This window comes from Styela clava, chromosome 4 (genome assembly GCF_964204865.1).
Source record: "Styela clava chromosome 4, kaStyClav1.hap1.2, whole genome shotgun sequence".
Taxonomy (NCBI): Eukaryota; Metazoa; Chordata; class Ascidiacea; order Stolidobranchia; family Styelidae; genus Styela; species Styela clava.
The window spans coordinates 9,258,178-9,273,521 of NC_135253.1; the positions used below are offsets into that span (position 1 = coordinate 9,258,178).

Here is a 15,344-nt window from a genome sequence, read left to right on the forward strand (position 1 = left end):
AAAAGTTTAGACTATTAAGTCATATCTCATAATATTTTTTAAACAAAATGTTGCGGCTTGCCGGCTACCCATCAGAATTTTCTTTCAGATCACAAGTCGCAATATTACGCCTCGCTAAGTTGCATTGGCAACTGTATCTGGTTGTAGTATCGGTGTCCAACTTTAGACTGAAACCTTCACTACCAGACCCATCGAAACAATTTTTTTTTCTTGATAGGGTCGCCTTGAAGTTGCTTTCGTTAAAGCACAATGGACACTTTATCTCCACCAATCCACAGTAATCACAAGTTACATTGTCATTACGATAAGCATCAATAAATGGATACTGAGGATGTATTATCAAGTCACGCAAGCTGAAGTCTTGTGCCACTGTGGTCTTGTTGCAACTTATACCTTGCCATCCATCTATTCCATGGTTGCACCCATATCTGTAAGATAATGGATACAGATAGAGTTTTCATAAAATCTAACGATCAAGGAGTGTGAAATGTATGTCCATATCTCACCACAGCCACTAATCGTAAATGAATTTGATTCCGGGTAGCATATCTTTTTTACCAATGACAATAAAAAGACATTTTGGATCAGTTGTACAAGCACCCTTAGGATAGGATTTATCTGGGGGAGAGCCAGTTTTTTGTTTTCAGAAGCATGGACTTGGATGGTGGGGAATGGTCGTAACCGATCAGCGGTCATGTGAACCACCCTCGGTGGGAGTAGAGCTGCAATCCTCTCGCACATCCCCGCATGGGATTGAAGCCTGTGAAACTACCAGGGTAATCAGAGATGCGGTGGCGAGCGTATTCCTAGATGGCGAATTCAATTGAATTCTGGTTATTTTTTCCAGGCCCCATGGTGTTAAGCTTTAGTTATCTATTCAGCCTTTCACACTTAGTAATAGATTACCTGCTAATTAGGGAAACAATACCTTATACTATAAGGCTTATAGCAATTGATTATTAATTCCTTACTGTCTTACACAAGTCAAGTCTGCAACTGCAAGTAGGCCCACGCCTAGGCCTACTAATATCAGTAGTTTGTCATCTGCTTTCCATTTAATGAGGGAGCTTGTGAATATTTAAAGAAATTGATAACGGCACACTATCACCACATTATCACTCACCATCAACGAAGTGCTTCTCCATATCGTATGGTCGATTTGCGGTTTTGATCATTGCGGTTTTAGGAACTCTGTTATTCCAAATTGAAACTTTTACTTCGCCAAAATAACACTAGCCAAGCCTAACGAATGAGGTTTTCCCTGAAAAACCCAATTATTTCCTTCCACGATTCTTCTTGAGCAACAGAATGATCTTTCATAGTACCCCCAAAATCTGTTGGTATACCGAAATGTCCCATCCCGTGGTATGTGTATTTAATTGGAGGAGTAAAAGGAGGCCAAATTAAATGTCCAGTGTTGGTATATTTTACAAATTTACATCGATTATGACCTGATGTTTGGTAGAGTTGCTTCGCAAGAGACATATTTTCATCGCAGTCCATTAAGCCATCATCGTCTCCATAGATGAAAAGAAACGATGCATCCGACATGAAAAAATCGGGCATGTGTTTTTCATTGTTAACTGCCGAAGGTATAGTATGAGTTTTAGCGTGGTCTTGAAATCCATTGTTGATCGATATTTTCCGCTCATCGAACTCGACTGATTTCCAAACTCGTTTTCCGTAATGAATGTCAATTCCCAAGCATGCGTATGTCATCCCACATAGGTTAATAGCACACTTGATGTTCTGTGATAATGCCGATATTGCTAAATCCATCGTCCCTCCAAGTGAAAATCCGAAAACTCCAATACCGCAATCAAGAACATTTTTGTGACGCACGAGAAAAGTTACCGCACGTTCTATGTAATCAAGGTCTACATACTTTAATTCGTCTGGTCTATTTCCACATTTGAAATATCCAAGCGTAAGAACAACGAAACCGTGGTTTGCTAAAAGAGCTGCACGGAACTCCGAGACTCCCCCAATATATCCGTTGATATATAAAACCCCGGGCAACTTTAGTGCACCAGGGGGCCTGAAAAGTGTACCGCATATGTCACCGTTGTTTATTGGTATCCTGTCGAATGTTTCGTTGATATACTGACGTTTTATTATTATAGAGGCAATTGATTCAAAGTTACGAATATTTTCTTCTTGTATAAAATTATCGTATAACTTCAACTGAACTTCATCCGGTGTACTAGGATTTTGTTTTATTAGATTTCCATAACTTTTACCAGCGTAGCTTGGCGTCTCCATTGCCCAAAACAAACCCATTTGTTCAACACCGACATAGCTTCCACCTAGTGACCTATCACTCGATACATCTACGAATCCCTTTTCATTCGCGATGTAGTGAGCAAAAGCATGAAACAATTGCCCTCTCTCACTAGTCTGGCACGATTGAATTGTAATTTTTTGTTGCGGTTTCAAACCTTGAACTTTTATTTCAACAAGTTCGTCGGATAATGATGTCAAAGGGGCAATAAGTTCTGCCATAAAACCTAAGTTTGGTACATGCAATAAAAATCTAGTGGGCTAATGAACAAAACCAAAATGTAACTTATCTTGAGTTCGCAAAAGTACAGTCAGTAGTTTATTTTTACACATGCCGAAAATACATATTGTACATACAAATTAAGGAAAGATAAAAAAAATAATGCAATAATAACTAAATTAGTGGAGTTTAAAAACATTGCCTCAAACGTATTTATACTTTCCCCGACTTCCCTGCGCACATCATTTGATGTTTGCTACACCAATAAGAAATATTTCTACACACTGATTGACCACCTTGTATGCTTTTAGTAAATTGCACATCATAAACGTGTTTTCCCCCTGTAATGTTTTATCGAAACCTGTGCAGTATTACTTCTTTGCTTCCGTTTCTAGAAAAAGCTGGTACTAATAGCCACGCATAGAGACTACTTATAATCGATGAGCACATACAAAATCACGGTGCGCGCATTGCGTAAAGAATGATTTTCAAACTTTGATTAACAAAAGAGGTCAATCTTTATGCACGGTTTAACTTCTAAAATCGAATCGATTATCATTACGTCAGTTCGAAGAATAATTTGAATTTACGTGAATATAATGCGTGTTGTTGCATCAATGCGCTTACCAGAAAAATCACGTAGTATGTGAAAATCTAACGTATGTAACACCAACTTTGTGACATAACCCCAAACAGTTGAGCATTATATGCGTCATCCACACATTCGCTTCGAACGAGGCTCAGTATATGAGCAGAGGTGGCCAACATGTCAATCGCCACGTCTCGAGTAGTCGATCGCGGGTGAAGTTGAGTGCATTTAATAACATACCCCAAAAAATTACCTTGAACAAGTTCCATGCAGCGCTTGTTGTGTGTTTTAAAACAGAAAGAATACAGTACTGCACATTTGCAAATACGTCATACACACTCATACAGTATTCGTCACTTGGCAAGCCTGATAGAGCAGGGGTGTCAAACTCGTAGGGGTTTCGATGGCCGCATTGTATTTGGGGAATTGTGCTTTTTGATATGCTTTGATAATGTATAACTAGAGCATATTTTTAGATAGGTGTAGTTTGTGACATATATTGTGATGCAATTAAATTTTTTGCATTTCACTATTATTGCAATTTACTGTATTTATTACAAAAAATCATAATTATTTATGTACAACTATCCAAAACATTTTTGAACAAATTTTTGGTAAGAAAAGATCAATACATACACTAAAAAGGACTTAATCTAAATATATAGACCTAAAATTTACAAAAATACTACAGAATAAACTCAATTTTTTTTTTATTACATATGACCTGACGTCTGGCATGTGAGTTTATTGCTTTTTGGTCGGGTGTGACTTTTGGTTGTTGCGTGTGTTGAAGAAACGGATTTCATGATGGAATAAACCAGTTTGAATTTTGAGGACTTATTTTACAACACTTCGGATTCCATGTAATTTGTGTAGCATTTCAAAATTTGACCTTTTCACAATAGATGTCAGGTAGTTTTTGGTCAATTCACCGCGAAAATCTCGTGGAATCGGTTCTCTAAATTTAGCAGTAACTATCCGATTAACCGGGTAGTTAAAGTATGGAATACCCGGATATATCCGTTATCCGGATAATAAATATTATAGGTATCCAAACTAACCCTAAGTACTGATGGAAAGGTGACAAATCAAATAATGAGCTTCAGACTTTTGAAAAATGCAGAAATATTGCAACTCCCATTTTTCTTCAAAAATGCCACCTTCTTCATGCACACTTTACGTTTCATTCAATCCCCGGTAGTCCAGCGGATAAGACTTCGAATATGATGAAATTATGCACTTTTGGATGCAAGCATGAAACTTGGCACACATTACAAGATTTTGGATATGGTGCCATCCAAGAAAATACCTCGTTGCCATGGAAACGAGGCACCATCCGTATTGCTATTAAAGGGAAATAAACATTACTTTAGGAAAGGATATTTTCAAGATAAGTAAACCAATATGTATATAAGAAGTGAAAAATATGATCAGAAGTGCATTTTGACTATTTCCCCTAATAACAGAATACCTGTTACCATGGAAACGAGGTATCGTTATTGACCAAACACGATTATAAGTCGCACAACCTGTATTTTATGTTATTGTCATGAATCATAAATTAAACTACATTCACTTTCAAAATGTAATTCCGTTTGTGCTCAATTAACTGCCCTCGTCAATGGTATACTTTCAAACTCATAGCCTCGTGAAGCTGGTGAAAATATAAAATTTATATCTCATAACTGACGGATTACTGTTATCTTGGAGCTATCATATCGTCATCATATATATATATTGATAAAAATAAATTCATTCTCTTAACTCTGACATTAGTATCTCAGTCAGATAAAAACGGAAAACTTGCATTACATTTCAGCTCAAACTCGGCTGGAATCGTTGATTATTTTAATCTATATCTAACGTCGCTTTATGTAAATGCTACAAAAAGAAATAAATAGAAAAACGATTGAAATAATTATATTTTCCAAAAATATATTCCACAAAGACTCCCCAATAACTAGTGGGGGCAATTTTACTATTTAAATATATACTCCTGCACTTTTGGATGCAAGCATGAAACTTGGCACACATGTACAGTAGCATCCCCCGATCAATTTTGCAATGTCAGTCGTTATTTCCGCAATCCCCATCACAGAGACATAGTGGTGTACATGCTAAATCAGCACGGAAACATTTGCAGCGAGCAGCACAACCTTTCTTGCAGCCACAATGAATCAGCTCTGTGCAAATTTTTGCTGCTCCAGGGATAGTCATTCATCTTGGTAAAATTTTGTCTCCTACTTTTTCCCATCCCCATCTCTGTGCATCAGGTAAATTTTTTGAAACCTCTGTTGCTCTTTGCGAAACCTATTGTCTCACTCTGATAATTTTATTTGCAACGGTAACAGTTCGGGGTCGACCCTCTTTAAAATTTCTGTAAGAATGAAAAATCGCTAGTAACGCTAACGTGTGCATTTTGATAAAATTGACGATTGTTTTCGCCAGCGTGACGTGTTTTTCAATGGGTAAACAAGTTTACTTCGGTGTTTAGTCCTCCTTAATCACAAATTTCTCTCAATATATATATATATATATATATATATATATCTTGTGCTAGAGGAAGAATAATATATAATTACTTTTTTTCTTGTACGGAAATAGGAAACCAGCGGGAAAGGCCAGTTATTAAATAATCATTTTAATTGTTTTTAGAAACCATACAGTCACTGTAAATTGAAACAGTCAATTGTGAGCGCAATGTATCACCTAAAGCAATGCATTTTAAATATACCCGTATGTATTGATGACTTAGCGCAAAAAAATATCATTATCCGTTGAAAAAGTCGGCTCTTTGTGGCGACTATTTCAGAAACCGTTCCGAGGCGATGAATATGTATTTTGATATACTGATATACTTTATTGGCAGCGGTGGCATTTTTGTATGCGTGTGTGCAGTTATCTACTCATTTAGTAATCATTCGTTTTTGTGTATGACTTTATTACCGATCAGTCGATCGCAAGCTATTTTGAAAATTTGAGTTGATCGTGGTCGAAAGAAGGTTGGGCACCCCTCGTACAGAGCATTTTTTATGGGGCCTAGTCCGGACGGATAGCGTGAAATCCCAACAAAATTTTCTACACTTATCAGGGCTTGTGTAAAAACTAGTTTCGATCGCTTTTGAGCTATATATATATATATATATAGCTATCTGTATACATTTTATTACAACACCATCACAATCCGGCGATTGAAGATATATATAGCTTGTTGGCAATATAATTACAGGTATTTCCCTTTAGAGGCCAAAAATCCCATTTTTTAAAACCCCCATTGCCATTCTCTCCTGAACCTATATTTTAATGATCTCCACCTTTTGTTGCATTCATTCATCCCCATTGCTTCATCAACTTCTAGTCATGCCTATCCTTCGTTAACTTATTTCTGTATTAGACCATACCAAGCTCCCATGCACAACATCAATATGGTAGCCTATGATTTGGGATAAAATTAAATTCATTCAATACGCCGAATTCATCAATTAATATGGGTTATCTATTCAACTTTTCACTTTTACTAATAGATTACCTGCTAACTAGGGAAACAATACCTTATTGCAATTGATGATTAATTCCTTACCCAAGTCAAGTCTGCAAGTAGGCCTACTAATAACAGTAGTTTGTCATCTGCTTTCTATTGAAATGAGGAAGCGTATGAATATTTAAAGAAATTGATAACGGCACATTATTACTCACCATCAACGAATTGCTGTCCGCAAACAGTGATACACAAGCGAGATGACTTCTGGACTTGACACCAAGCAGTCCTGCCAATCAATAGATGATATCCACATTGCGTGACGTTCCGAATCTTTTGAAAACAGTGGAATATGACTGAAGATCCATTTCGTTGTCTATACCAGGGGTTCTCAGACTTTTGGTGTTGCGGAGCCCTTGAGAAGATTGGCTATTATTCACGGAACCTCAAAAGAAATGTTAAAACTGTTACTTTCCGATTAATATTCCTGAGTAAGTTAAAAGTACTTTACATAATTTGAATGCTAATCCTTTATAATAGGGTTAATACAAGTAATAAATAAATCTAAATTTCAAAGATAAATTATATATACTAAAGCTGTAAATTTGACACTTGACAAGTATATTAATAAATTATTGGTCGAATCTTTTCTTTTTTGACATTTTCGGAAGACTTAAAAGCCGCTAATAACGTGCGCGATTGCATTTTGTTACGATTGCCAATTGCTTTTGTCAGCATGGCATGTTTTTTAACATCTTAACGCCTGTCTTTATTCTCCCTAAATCAAAAATTTCCTTCGGCACATACATGTATTGTTCCATAATGACGACGATAATTGCTTTTTTGTTCCCGTGGGGAATTATGAGTTCAATGTGAAAAGCATGTTACCATATTATAGTCATCGGCGACGAAATGCTAAAGATAATAATCAATAAGGGGATAAATCCGCAGCTCAAATTTCCTGATTGAAAATCGGCATTCTAAAATATATAAAAACTTAAAATTGAAGATTATATATAATTTTGGTTTCAGCAGATTCATGTCAGATTAAAAACGCTTTTATAAGCATTGCAAATCACAAATTTTGGTGTTTGGTTATTTGGTTATTCATCGTAGTACCGGTAACTGTAAAATCGAAACACAGTCAATTGTGCGCGTGATGTGCCTTCTTTTTCATTCTGAAACTACTGGCGGAGCCGCATGCAATAAAATAAATTTCAATCAATCGTATTTTGCCCAGACCCTATGATTTTTTAAAAGGCGATATCTTGCTTAAGAATAATCTCGAGTGCGAAGGAACAAATCAAGTTTGATAAATCGCAAAAATACGTCCTTATTTATAGTTGGCAGTTTATCACGGATTTTATGTTATTTTAGACTAGTATTCTTTCATTTTAGTAATCCTAATAGCAGTGGCGGCGCGTCAATAGGGCCAACCGGGGCAATGCCCCGGTTGTTTTTTCGGTATATTAAAAAATATTTGAGAAATAAGGCCTACCTCAATATCGGTTGCACAGACCAATGACATGAAGCAACATGATAGGCAACTCTGACGTCACTCCATAAGACTACAGGCAAAAGATTGTATTTCCTGATACGCTCCAATGCACATATTTCTCGCCGCCTTTCGCGTCCGTTTTCCGCTCGCTTTTGCTACTCGGCGTCTTTTTTAACTGTAGTACCTGCCTTTTTGCGCCTGTAACGAAACAAAATAATCTCTATATCTAAGAAGTTTTGCTCACTTGGAAAGCTGGAATGGCAGGCAAGCTGTAAAGAGCAATTCGGGGCATCATAGACGTTTTTTTATCAGAGAAGATTACAAACGCGATAGCGGAAAGATTTATGTGGAACATTTTGCAGATAATGACAAAGTTCAGAGTTAGTAATTTTAATGTTTGCGCTTAATCATTGAAATTTCATTTAAAGAGGGTGTCATACAAAACTGTGCTGTGATACAATTCCATAACACAAAGTTTGCACCTATCGAACTTGCTTTTGCAGGTGAATTTATTAGACATATTACATATTCAGTTAATCGTAGGTAACATTGCTGGTACATAATGCATCGTAGATAGGTTTGTTTAAATTTAGGATTTTAGCTCATAGCCCACCAATTATTATTATCTTTTATGCAGGAGGTTGCAGGGCTGATTTCAACTTGCAGCCTTACCGATCACCTGACGATGCTCATTTAGTTTGGCTCGAGCAAGTCTTCTTGAAATACTTGTGTGGATGGAAACTACCTATATTTTTTGCCTTCCTCCGAGTTTAGACAAATTTATTCTGAGGGATTTCGCATATAATTCTCATTGATTGTTGGATGTTTATAATTCCTATTGATTGTGAATTCTGATTATAACAAAGAGTTAAAAAAATTTTTACCTAATTTACTGGCACCTTTTTCTTGTCAATACTACTTATTACTGAGGTAATAAACAAGACAATACATTTATGTCATCTGGAAGCAAAATATGCACACTAATTAATAGTTTGGCACATTGAGATAATACATCATGACAGAAAATACAAGTTAAAGTTATGTATGGCCATCACATAGACAAAGAAAAGAACAAATGTTCATAGCTCATGAACTCTCAATTTTGCCTCCATTGCTTTGTGAAGGCCAATATATTTCGAGTGGCTGAATTGGTTTACCTTTATGATAGCAAAGATTTTGTATTTAATATAGCGAGATTATTTCAATTTAATTGAAGTGATATTATTTCCCAAAGCAATGCTGGAATCGTCTAGAATAAATCAGTGGTGTCAAACTCATGGGTTTTCGAGAGCGGCATTGCATTTTGGAAATTGTAAAAAGAGCCGCAAACAGTTTTTGATAATGTATACTTAGAAGATATTTTTAAGATAGTTTTAGTTTGTGACATATATTGTGATGCAACTAAACAGTTGGATTAAGTTTTATTATTTTCTTCAATTTCAAATGCAATTACATATTAATACTTGCATTCCACTATTATTGCAACATTTGCAAGTTACTGTATTTTTATTATAAAAAATTTATTATAAAAAATCATAAAATTCTATGTACAACCGTCAAAATCATTTTTGAACAAGCTTTGAATAAGGAAAGAATAATACATACACTAAAAATAACTTATTCTAAATATATGAACCTAAAATTAACAAAAATACTACAGTATAAACTAAATTTTTTAATAATTCCATTTGTCCTGACGTTTGGCATCTTTTTTGTGTCACCAGCATACTAAGGCCAGGCTGAAATGATTTTATAGTACCAACTCTAACTAACGAGGCCACATGATCATGGGTTAATCTGGATCTTTGCGAATGTTTAATTAATTCCATTAATGCAAAAAAGTTACTTTTATCATTTAATGTATAGATCAGTAAAAAAACAAATGACAGATTTTTTCGACAAGACATTTTGCACCACATTGCGTGGCATAGGATTGCTTGAATTATTATTGATACTGATTTTCAGTTACTAAGTCGTTGTATAATTATATTAATATACAAACACATGGAAATTTTGTGTTCGAAGTTGGTCTTCGAATTTGTCATATTGACTGCTGTTTTTTATTGTATTGATGGAAATATGACAAATTAAACAATGTGCTTCAGAATTTTGTAAAAAGCAGAAATGCTGCAACTCTCATTTTCTTCGAAAATGCCACCTTCTTCATGTAATTTGCGTTTAATTTAATCACTCAAGTGTTTTATTCAAGTATTCTTTTGCTAGCTTGATGTGTTTCTTACTTGGGTCAAAATGTGAACAAAAAAAATTAATATTCCAAAACTACTTTCAGTAAATTGTTTTCTGTGTAAATAATCAATTTCACTTTAAAAGATTTGAAAAATCTATTACATTTAGATGAAAAAAAACTTCCAAAATACTATTACAATTATTGTTAAGCGTTCGAGGGCCGCACTGGAAGTTCTATGGGGCCGCGAGTTTGAGATCCCTGGTCTAGATTGAAGTTGTCCAAAAATATATGATAGTATTTTATCATGAATGATGATTATACCCCTTCCGGAATTTCTTCTATAGTACTACCAAAAGTTGATGAACCAAATATAACACAGGTGCAGTGAGTTACCCGTAATCCTCATTTTCCAAAGCTGTTTTAAGTTTGTCTGGCGTGTTTTGTGCCTTTTTACAAATAAGACCGCTTATGCAATCTTACGCTTTGGAATTTTTAGTTATTTTCCTCAAGCCCTGCAGGATGTGGGGGCCATACAAAACTCTACCGGAGGGTCAAATGTCTTTGCATGCCTCCATAGGTTGTTTTTCTATTGCAAACATTTATGGAGTACTCTAATTATATTTCTTGGAATCATACTGTCACTGATATGTCGCCAGACTTCTGATATCTCCCCTTCTGCTATAGTTGTCCTGTGAATAAATAATAGGAAATTGAGATTATAGACGAATAGTTGAAAGTTTTGCTTTATGTCGGCTTAATTTCTTGATTGATATACTTACTATTTCTGCTATTGCCTCTTGTGCTGCAAGAGTCTCACAATGCTTAGACAGGTTTGTCCACAACTTTCACATCTGAAGAAAGAGAGGAGATTTATTAATTTTCGTTTAAGAATAAATAAAGCAGTCTATATGATTTAGATTGGAAAAGCTAATAAATCCAATATCTCATGTTTTATGTAAAAAATATTTTACTGAATTTGGTATATAAACCAACTAATAAAAGGGTTTAGTCAGAAAATTACAAGCATTCGTGGCTCCAAATACTTGAGAGATCAGACTATACAATATAGACCGGTATGAGTGAAATGTTCGGTGAACTTGTTAACACTTTGATTCAATACGGAAATAAAAGTGAATGCGCAATAGTATGTTACAATGAGCAGCAATCAACAATGAGTATATATCCTCACTGATTAAAAAAATCGAACTGGTGGTGCATAAACTATTTGAAACCATAAGGGGTAAGTAAATATGTAATTTCGGCAAATGGGCAACTACGTACCGTACTGAATTAATAACCTCGTAGTATTTGACAAAGGCTGGCTTTCCCACATGTACTTAACAGTGCGATGCCCGGGCGTGATATACAACAATAGTGATTACCTTACCTTTTTCCGATTTCTTTTTACCTTAACTTTCCAAAATATCATCAAAATCGACAACAACTGTCAAAGCAGGCACGAACACCATTCGTGCTACGCCTTGAAAGCAGCACACATCCGCTCGTTTTCGTCTCGTCAAGTATGTGCATTGGAGCGTGCTATCGAATACGATCTTTGGACAAAAATGCCGGAGTTGCGCATCATGTTGTTTAATGTCATTGCACAGACTGTCTACACTAGCCGTATTCTCCCGACATGGTTCATTTTTCGCTCGCAAAGCCTTCGCCGAACGTCGACGGGGCGACGCCGATTTTGCCCCAGTTGCTCATTGTATATCGTATTCTCTCTTTTATTTTCCACTCGCCGCGTTTGTCTCGTTTGTTTTCTGTTTCTTTTACTAAATCATCGGGGCCGATCGGGGCTAGCCCCGAAATTATGACGACACAATGCCGACGTTTCTTACAACAACGTGTTGACATATTCACGCATTCCTTCTCGTTCGTTGGTTGCTTGAAGAGTTGATAGTTTCCTCGCCTTCGTTTTTGTCGCTTGTTTCGCTATTTGAATCAGTTAGAGACCTTTAGTCCATTTGCTTTCGATTTTCCGCATTCCTTTTGAGCTCCTCACTTCTTTCCGGCTTCGCATTTCTTAGCCTTAGACCCCATAATGAATAAGGTTGATGCACTACTTCGCACTCCGTTTTCGCAGCTGCCGCTGGAACAAAAATTAGAGGTACAACGTCTTGGGCCTTATCAACCAAAAAATTGTTCACTGGAACAATCCCATGACGGAGGAAAGCGTCGGCGTACATTCTGCGCAGAAACTTGGTATAAAAAACACGAATGGTTGTGTTACAGCGAGGACAAAAATGCACTTTTTTGTTTTTATTGCCTACTTTTTGCTCCCTCCGTGACTCACGTTGGTGTAAATTTGGTTTTAGAGATCTTAAACATCTTTCCGAGCGTGCCAGGGATCATCAATCTTCTATGGAGCATCTGGACAATGCAGTAAAATACCGAACATTCGGAAATGTTAATATTGCAGCACAGTTGGATGAAGAACGCGCGGTTTCTATTCGTCGGCACAACCAAAACGTCGAGAAAAACCGCCATGTTCTCGGTCAATTGATAGATGTTTTGAAGTTCATTGGTTGTCACGAGCTGTCCCTCCGTGGGCACGATGAACGGGCTGGCTCTTCTAATAGAGGGGTATTTTTGGATATGGTGGAATACACCGCATCCCTAGATACAGTATTGAGAGATCATCTTGATGCCGCAACTGTTTCGAAAGGGACATCTAAAGATATCCAAACTGATTTTCTCGACTCAATGTATAAAATTTATTTACAACATTTGGCTCTGGAAATTGAGAATTGCCAGTTCCTTTCGATTCAGTCTGACGAGACAACTGATATCACGTGCGTTTCCCAACTGGCTGTGATTTTTCGGTTTGTGAAAGATGGTAAACCTACCGAGAGATTTCACAGCTTTGTACCAATCGTTGATCGCACGGATTGCGGGATATCGACTGTACTGAAAGAAGTGTTACAGCCTTACAAGCTCATTGAGTGTTTCAATGGCATTCAGAGCTCTCCGGTTTGGGACGAACGCTCTGTGAGGGAGGCGGCAGGTCTAAAGCGTCTGCTAGAAGATGGTGAGTTTTCATTTTTTCTCGCTTTTTTCTCCACAATATTCTATCACGTGGATGTATTATACGGCGCATTGCAGTCAAGGCTAATGGATGGAGCGTCTGTGCAGTCGTGTATTTCAGACTTCTGCGATGCTGTATCTCGTATCCGGAAAACAATAAAATACGACGACACATGGATTGCTTCTTTACGCCGCGGGCAAACAACGCAGCGTTTGATTTTGTCTGCAAAGGAATGCTGTGACATTCTGGTGAATCAAATAGGCGATCGTCTGCGCACTGAACACCTTGCCGCGTTCTCTTTCATGAACCCCAAAAAATTTTCAAAATTTGCACGTCAATTTCCCATCCATTTGTTGGCTACTGTCTCCAAATTTTACCCCATGATAAACGTGGGTAAATTGGAAAATGAATTGCGATGTATCAAACTTTTCCAAATCAAACTTTTTTGAACATCACATTAACTTGCGCGCTCTATGGGTTCCTCATAGATAACACTCTAGTAACTACCTTTGCGGCGTCTGCAAAATTTCTGGACATCATTTTGACGACGCCTATTTCTTCCGCCGACGCAGAGCGAACATTCAGCACGCTGAAGCGTATTAAAACGTATCTCAGAAACACAATGAAGCAAGATAGATTAAATTCCTTGGCTGTTTTATCCATTCACAGAGACGTTATTTCTGGGATGCATGACTTTAATCAGCGCGTTATTGAGCATTTTGCTTCCAAGAAACCGCGGCGTGTTGCATATATGTTCAAGCAGTAGAAGTCTAGCAGCATATATATCTATGAGTGAGCGACGCCTGTCCTTATCTTTGCATTACCTTTCCTTTCTTCATAGTAACGTTTTAAACCTTATTTTAGGTTTTGTCTGCTTTCCCCAAGTTTCTGTTAATATGTCATTGTATTTATCTGGGTAAATATTGCCTTTCCTTTTGAAAGAGGTTTCAAAATAAACTATGTCTACATTTATTAATCCCTTGACTTGGACCGGTTTTAAAGACACTTTCTTATCGTTAAAAATTGTCGCTTTTGCCGATTGGTTGTTACCGATGGAATGGTTTTTATACTCATAAAATGATGGGAGAACGTACAGCGCTCATCCTGTCCCCGTAGATGGGGGTGACTTGGTCCCGCAGTAGCTTGCACCGGTTGTCAAAATGACCTGCCTAATAGTAATCTCGAATCAAACGTGAGTAAATATGAGCACAATTACATAAATATTACGACAAAACACTTTAAATGCTTGCATCGGTCATGGATTGAATATTTTACGCAACAGAAATCTCGTGATCCGTTTTTTTAATCGCGAAGAATGTTGCGCGGAAATTTCCGACCCCTCTTGAAAATCCTGGCTGCGCTCCAGCTTATAAAGAATGTCATTTTTAATTCCGCCTCTTTGCCATATTTCGAGGCTATATTGATGTTAAATTTTATCAAAGCTGTTATTGCTTCTTATTAGAACAGTTACAAAATTAGCCAAGTCAGTATTTTGAAAAGTAATCGAATACCTCGCGGAGCTCCTGGGTTTCTCTCGCGGAGCCCTGGGGCTGCGTACGGAGCACTTTGAGAACCTATGGTCTATACCAGAGTTTCCCAAACTTTTTCGGCGGCGGAACACTTACACTTTTTATCTCGCCAAACACCAAAAAATGAAAGGGTAAAATTAATATAAAAAAAGCAGTGCAATGTAGCGGTTCCCAATGGGTTCGTCGTGGCGAGTTGAAACTAACAGAATTGTGTTAAACATACCTAAAATATGATTGAATATTTTACATATTTCATTTTTTATAAATGTTTCATTGCTTCTCAATTTGAATGCTGTGTATATGAATCAACAAATTTATTTTGCCTTTCTACGTCGTTTACTTTCCATTACGCAGTGTTTGCCTCTAATGTTACGTTTAATGGAGATAGACGTATTTGCTGCAACTTTGCGAGCTGCAGTTTATTTATCTGCTGAATCTAGTTCAGCGAACATGAGTAATTTTTTCAGCATTTCAAAGTAAAACCAGGCAGAGATGGTGGAAAAAGAGTTGACCATTTGCCTTCATTCATTA

At 36.9% G+C, this 15,344-nt stretch overlaps 1 protein-coding gene across 1 annotated transcript; it reads right to left on the reverse strand.

The window, feature by feature from the left end:
• Positions 1 to 1,141: 1,141 nt before the first annotated feature.
• On the reverse strand, positions 1,142 to 2,901 carry LOC120325725 (bile acid-CoA:amino acid N-acyltransferase-like). The gene has a single exon (XM_039391848.2). It carries the CDS (start codon positions 2,500 to 2,502, stop codon positions 1,243 to 1,245), a length of 1,260 nt encoding a protein of 419 aa, XP_039247782.2. The 5' UTR covers positions 2,503 to 2,901; the 3' UTR covers positions 1,142 to 1,242.
• Positions 2,902 to 15,344: the final 12,443 nt, after the last annotated feature.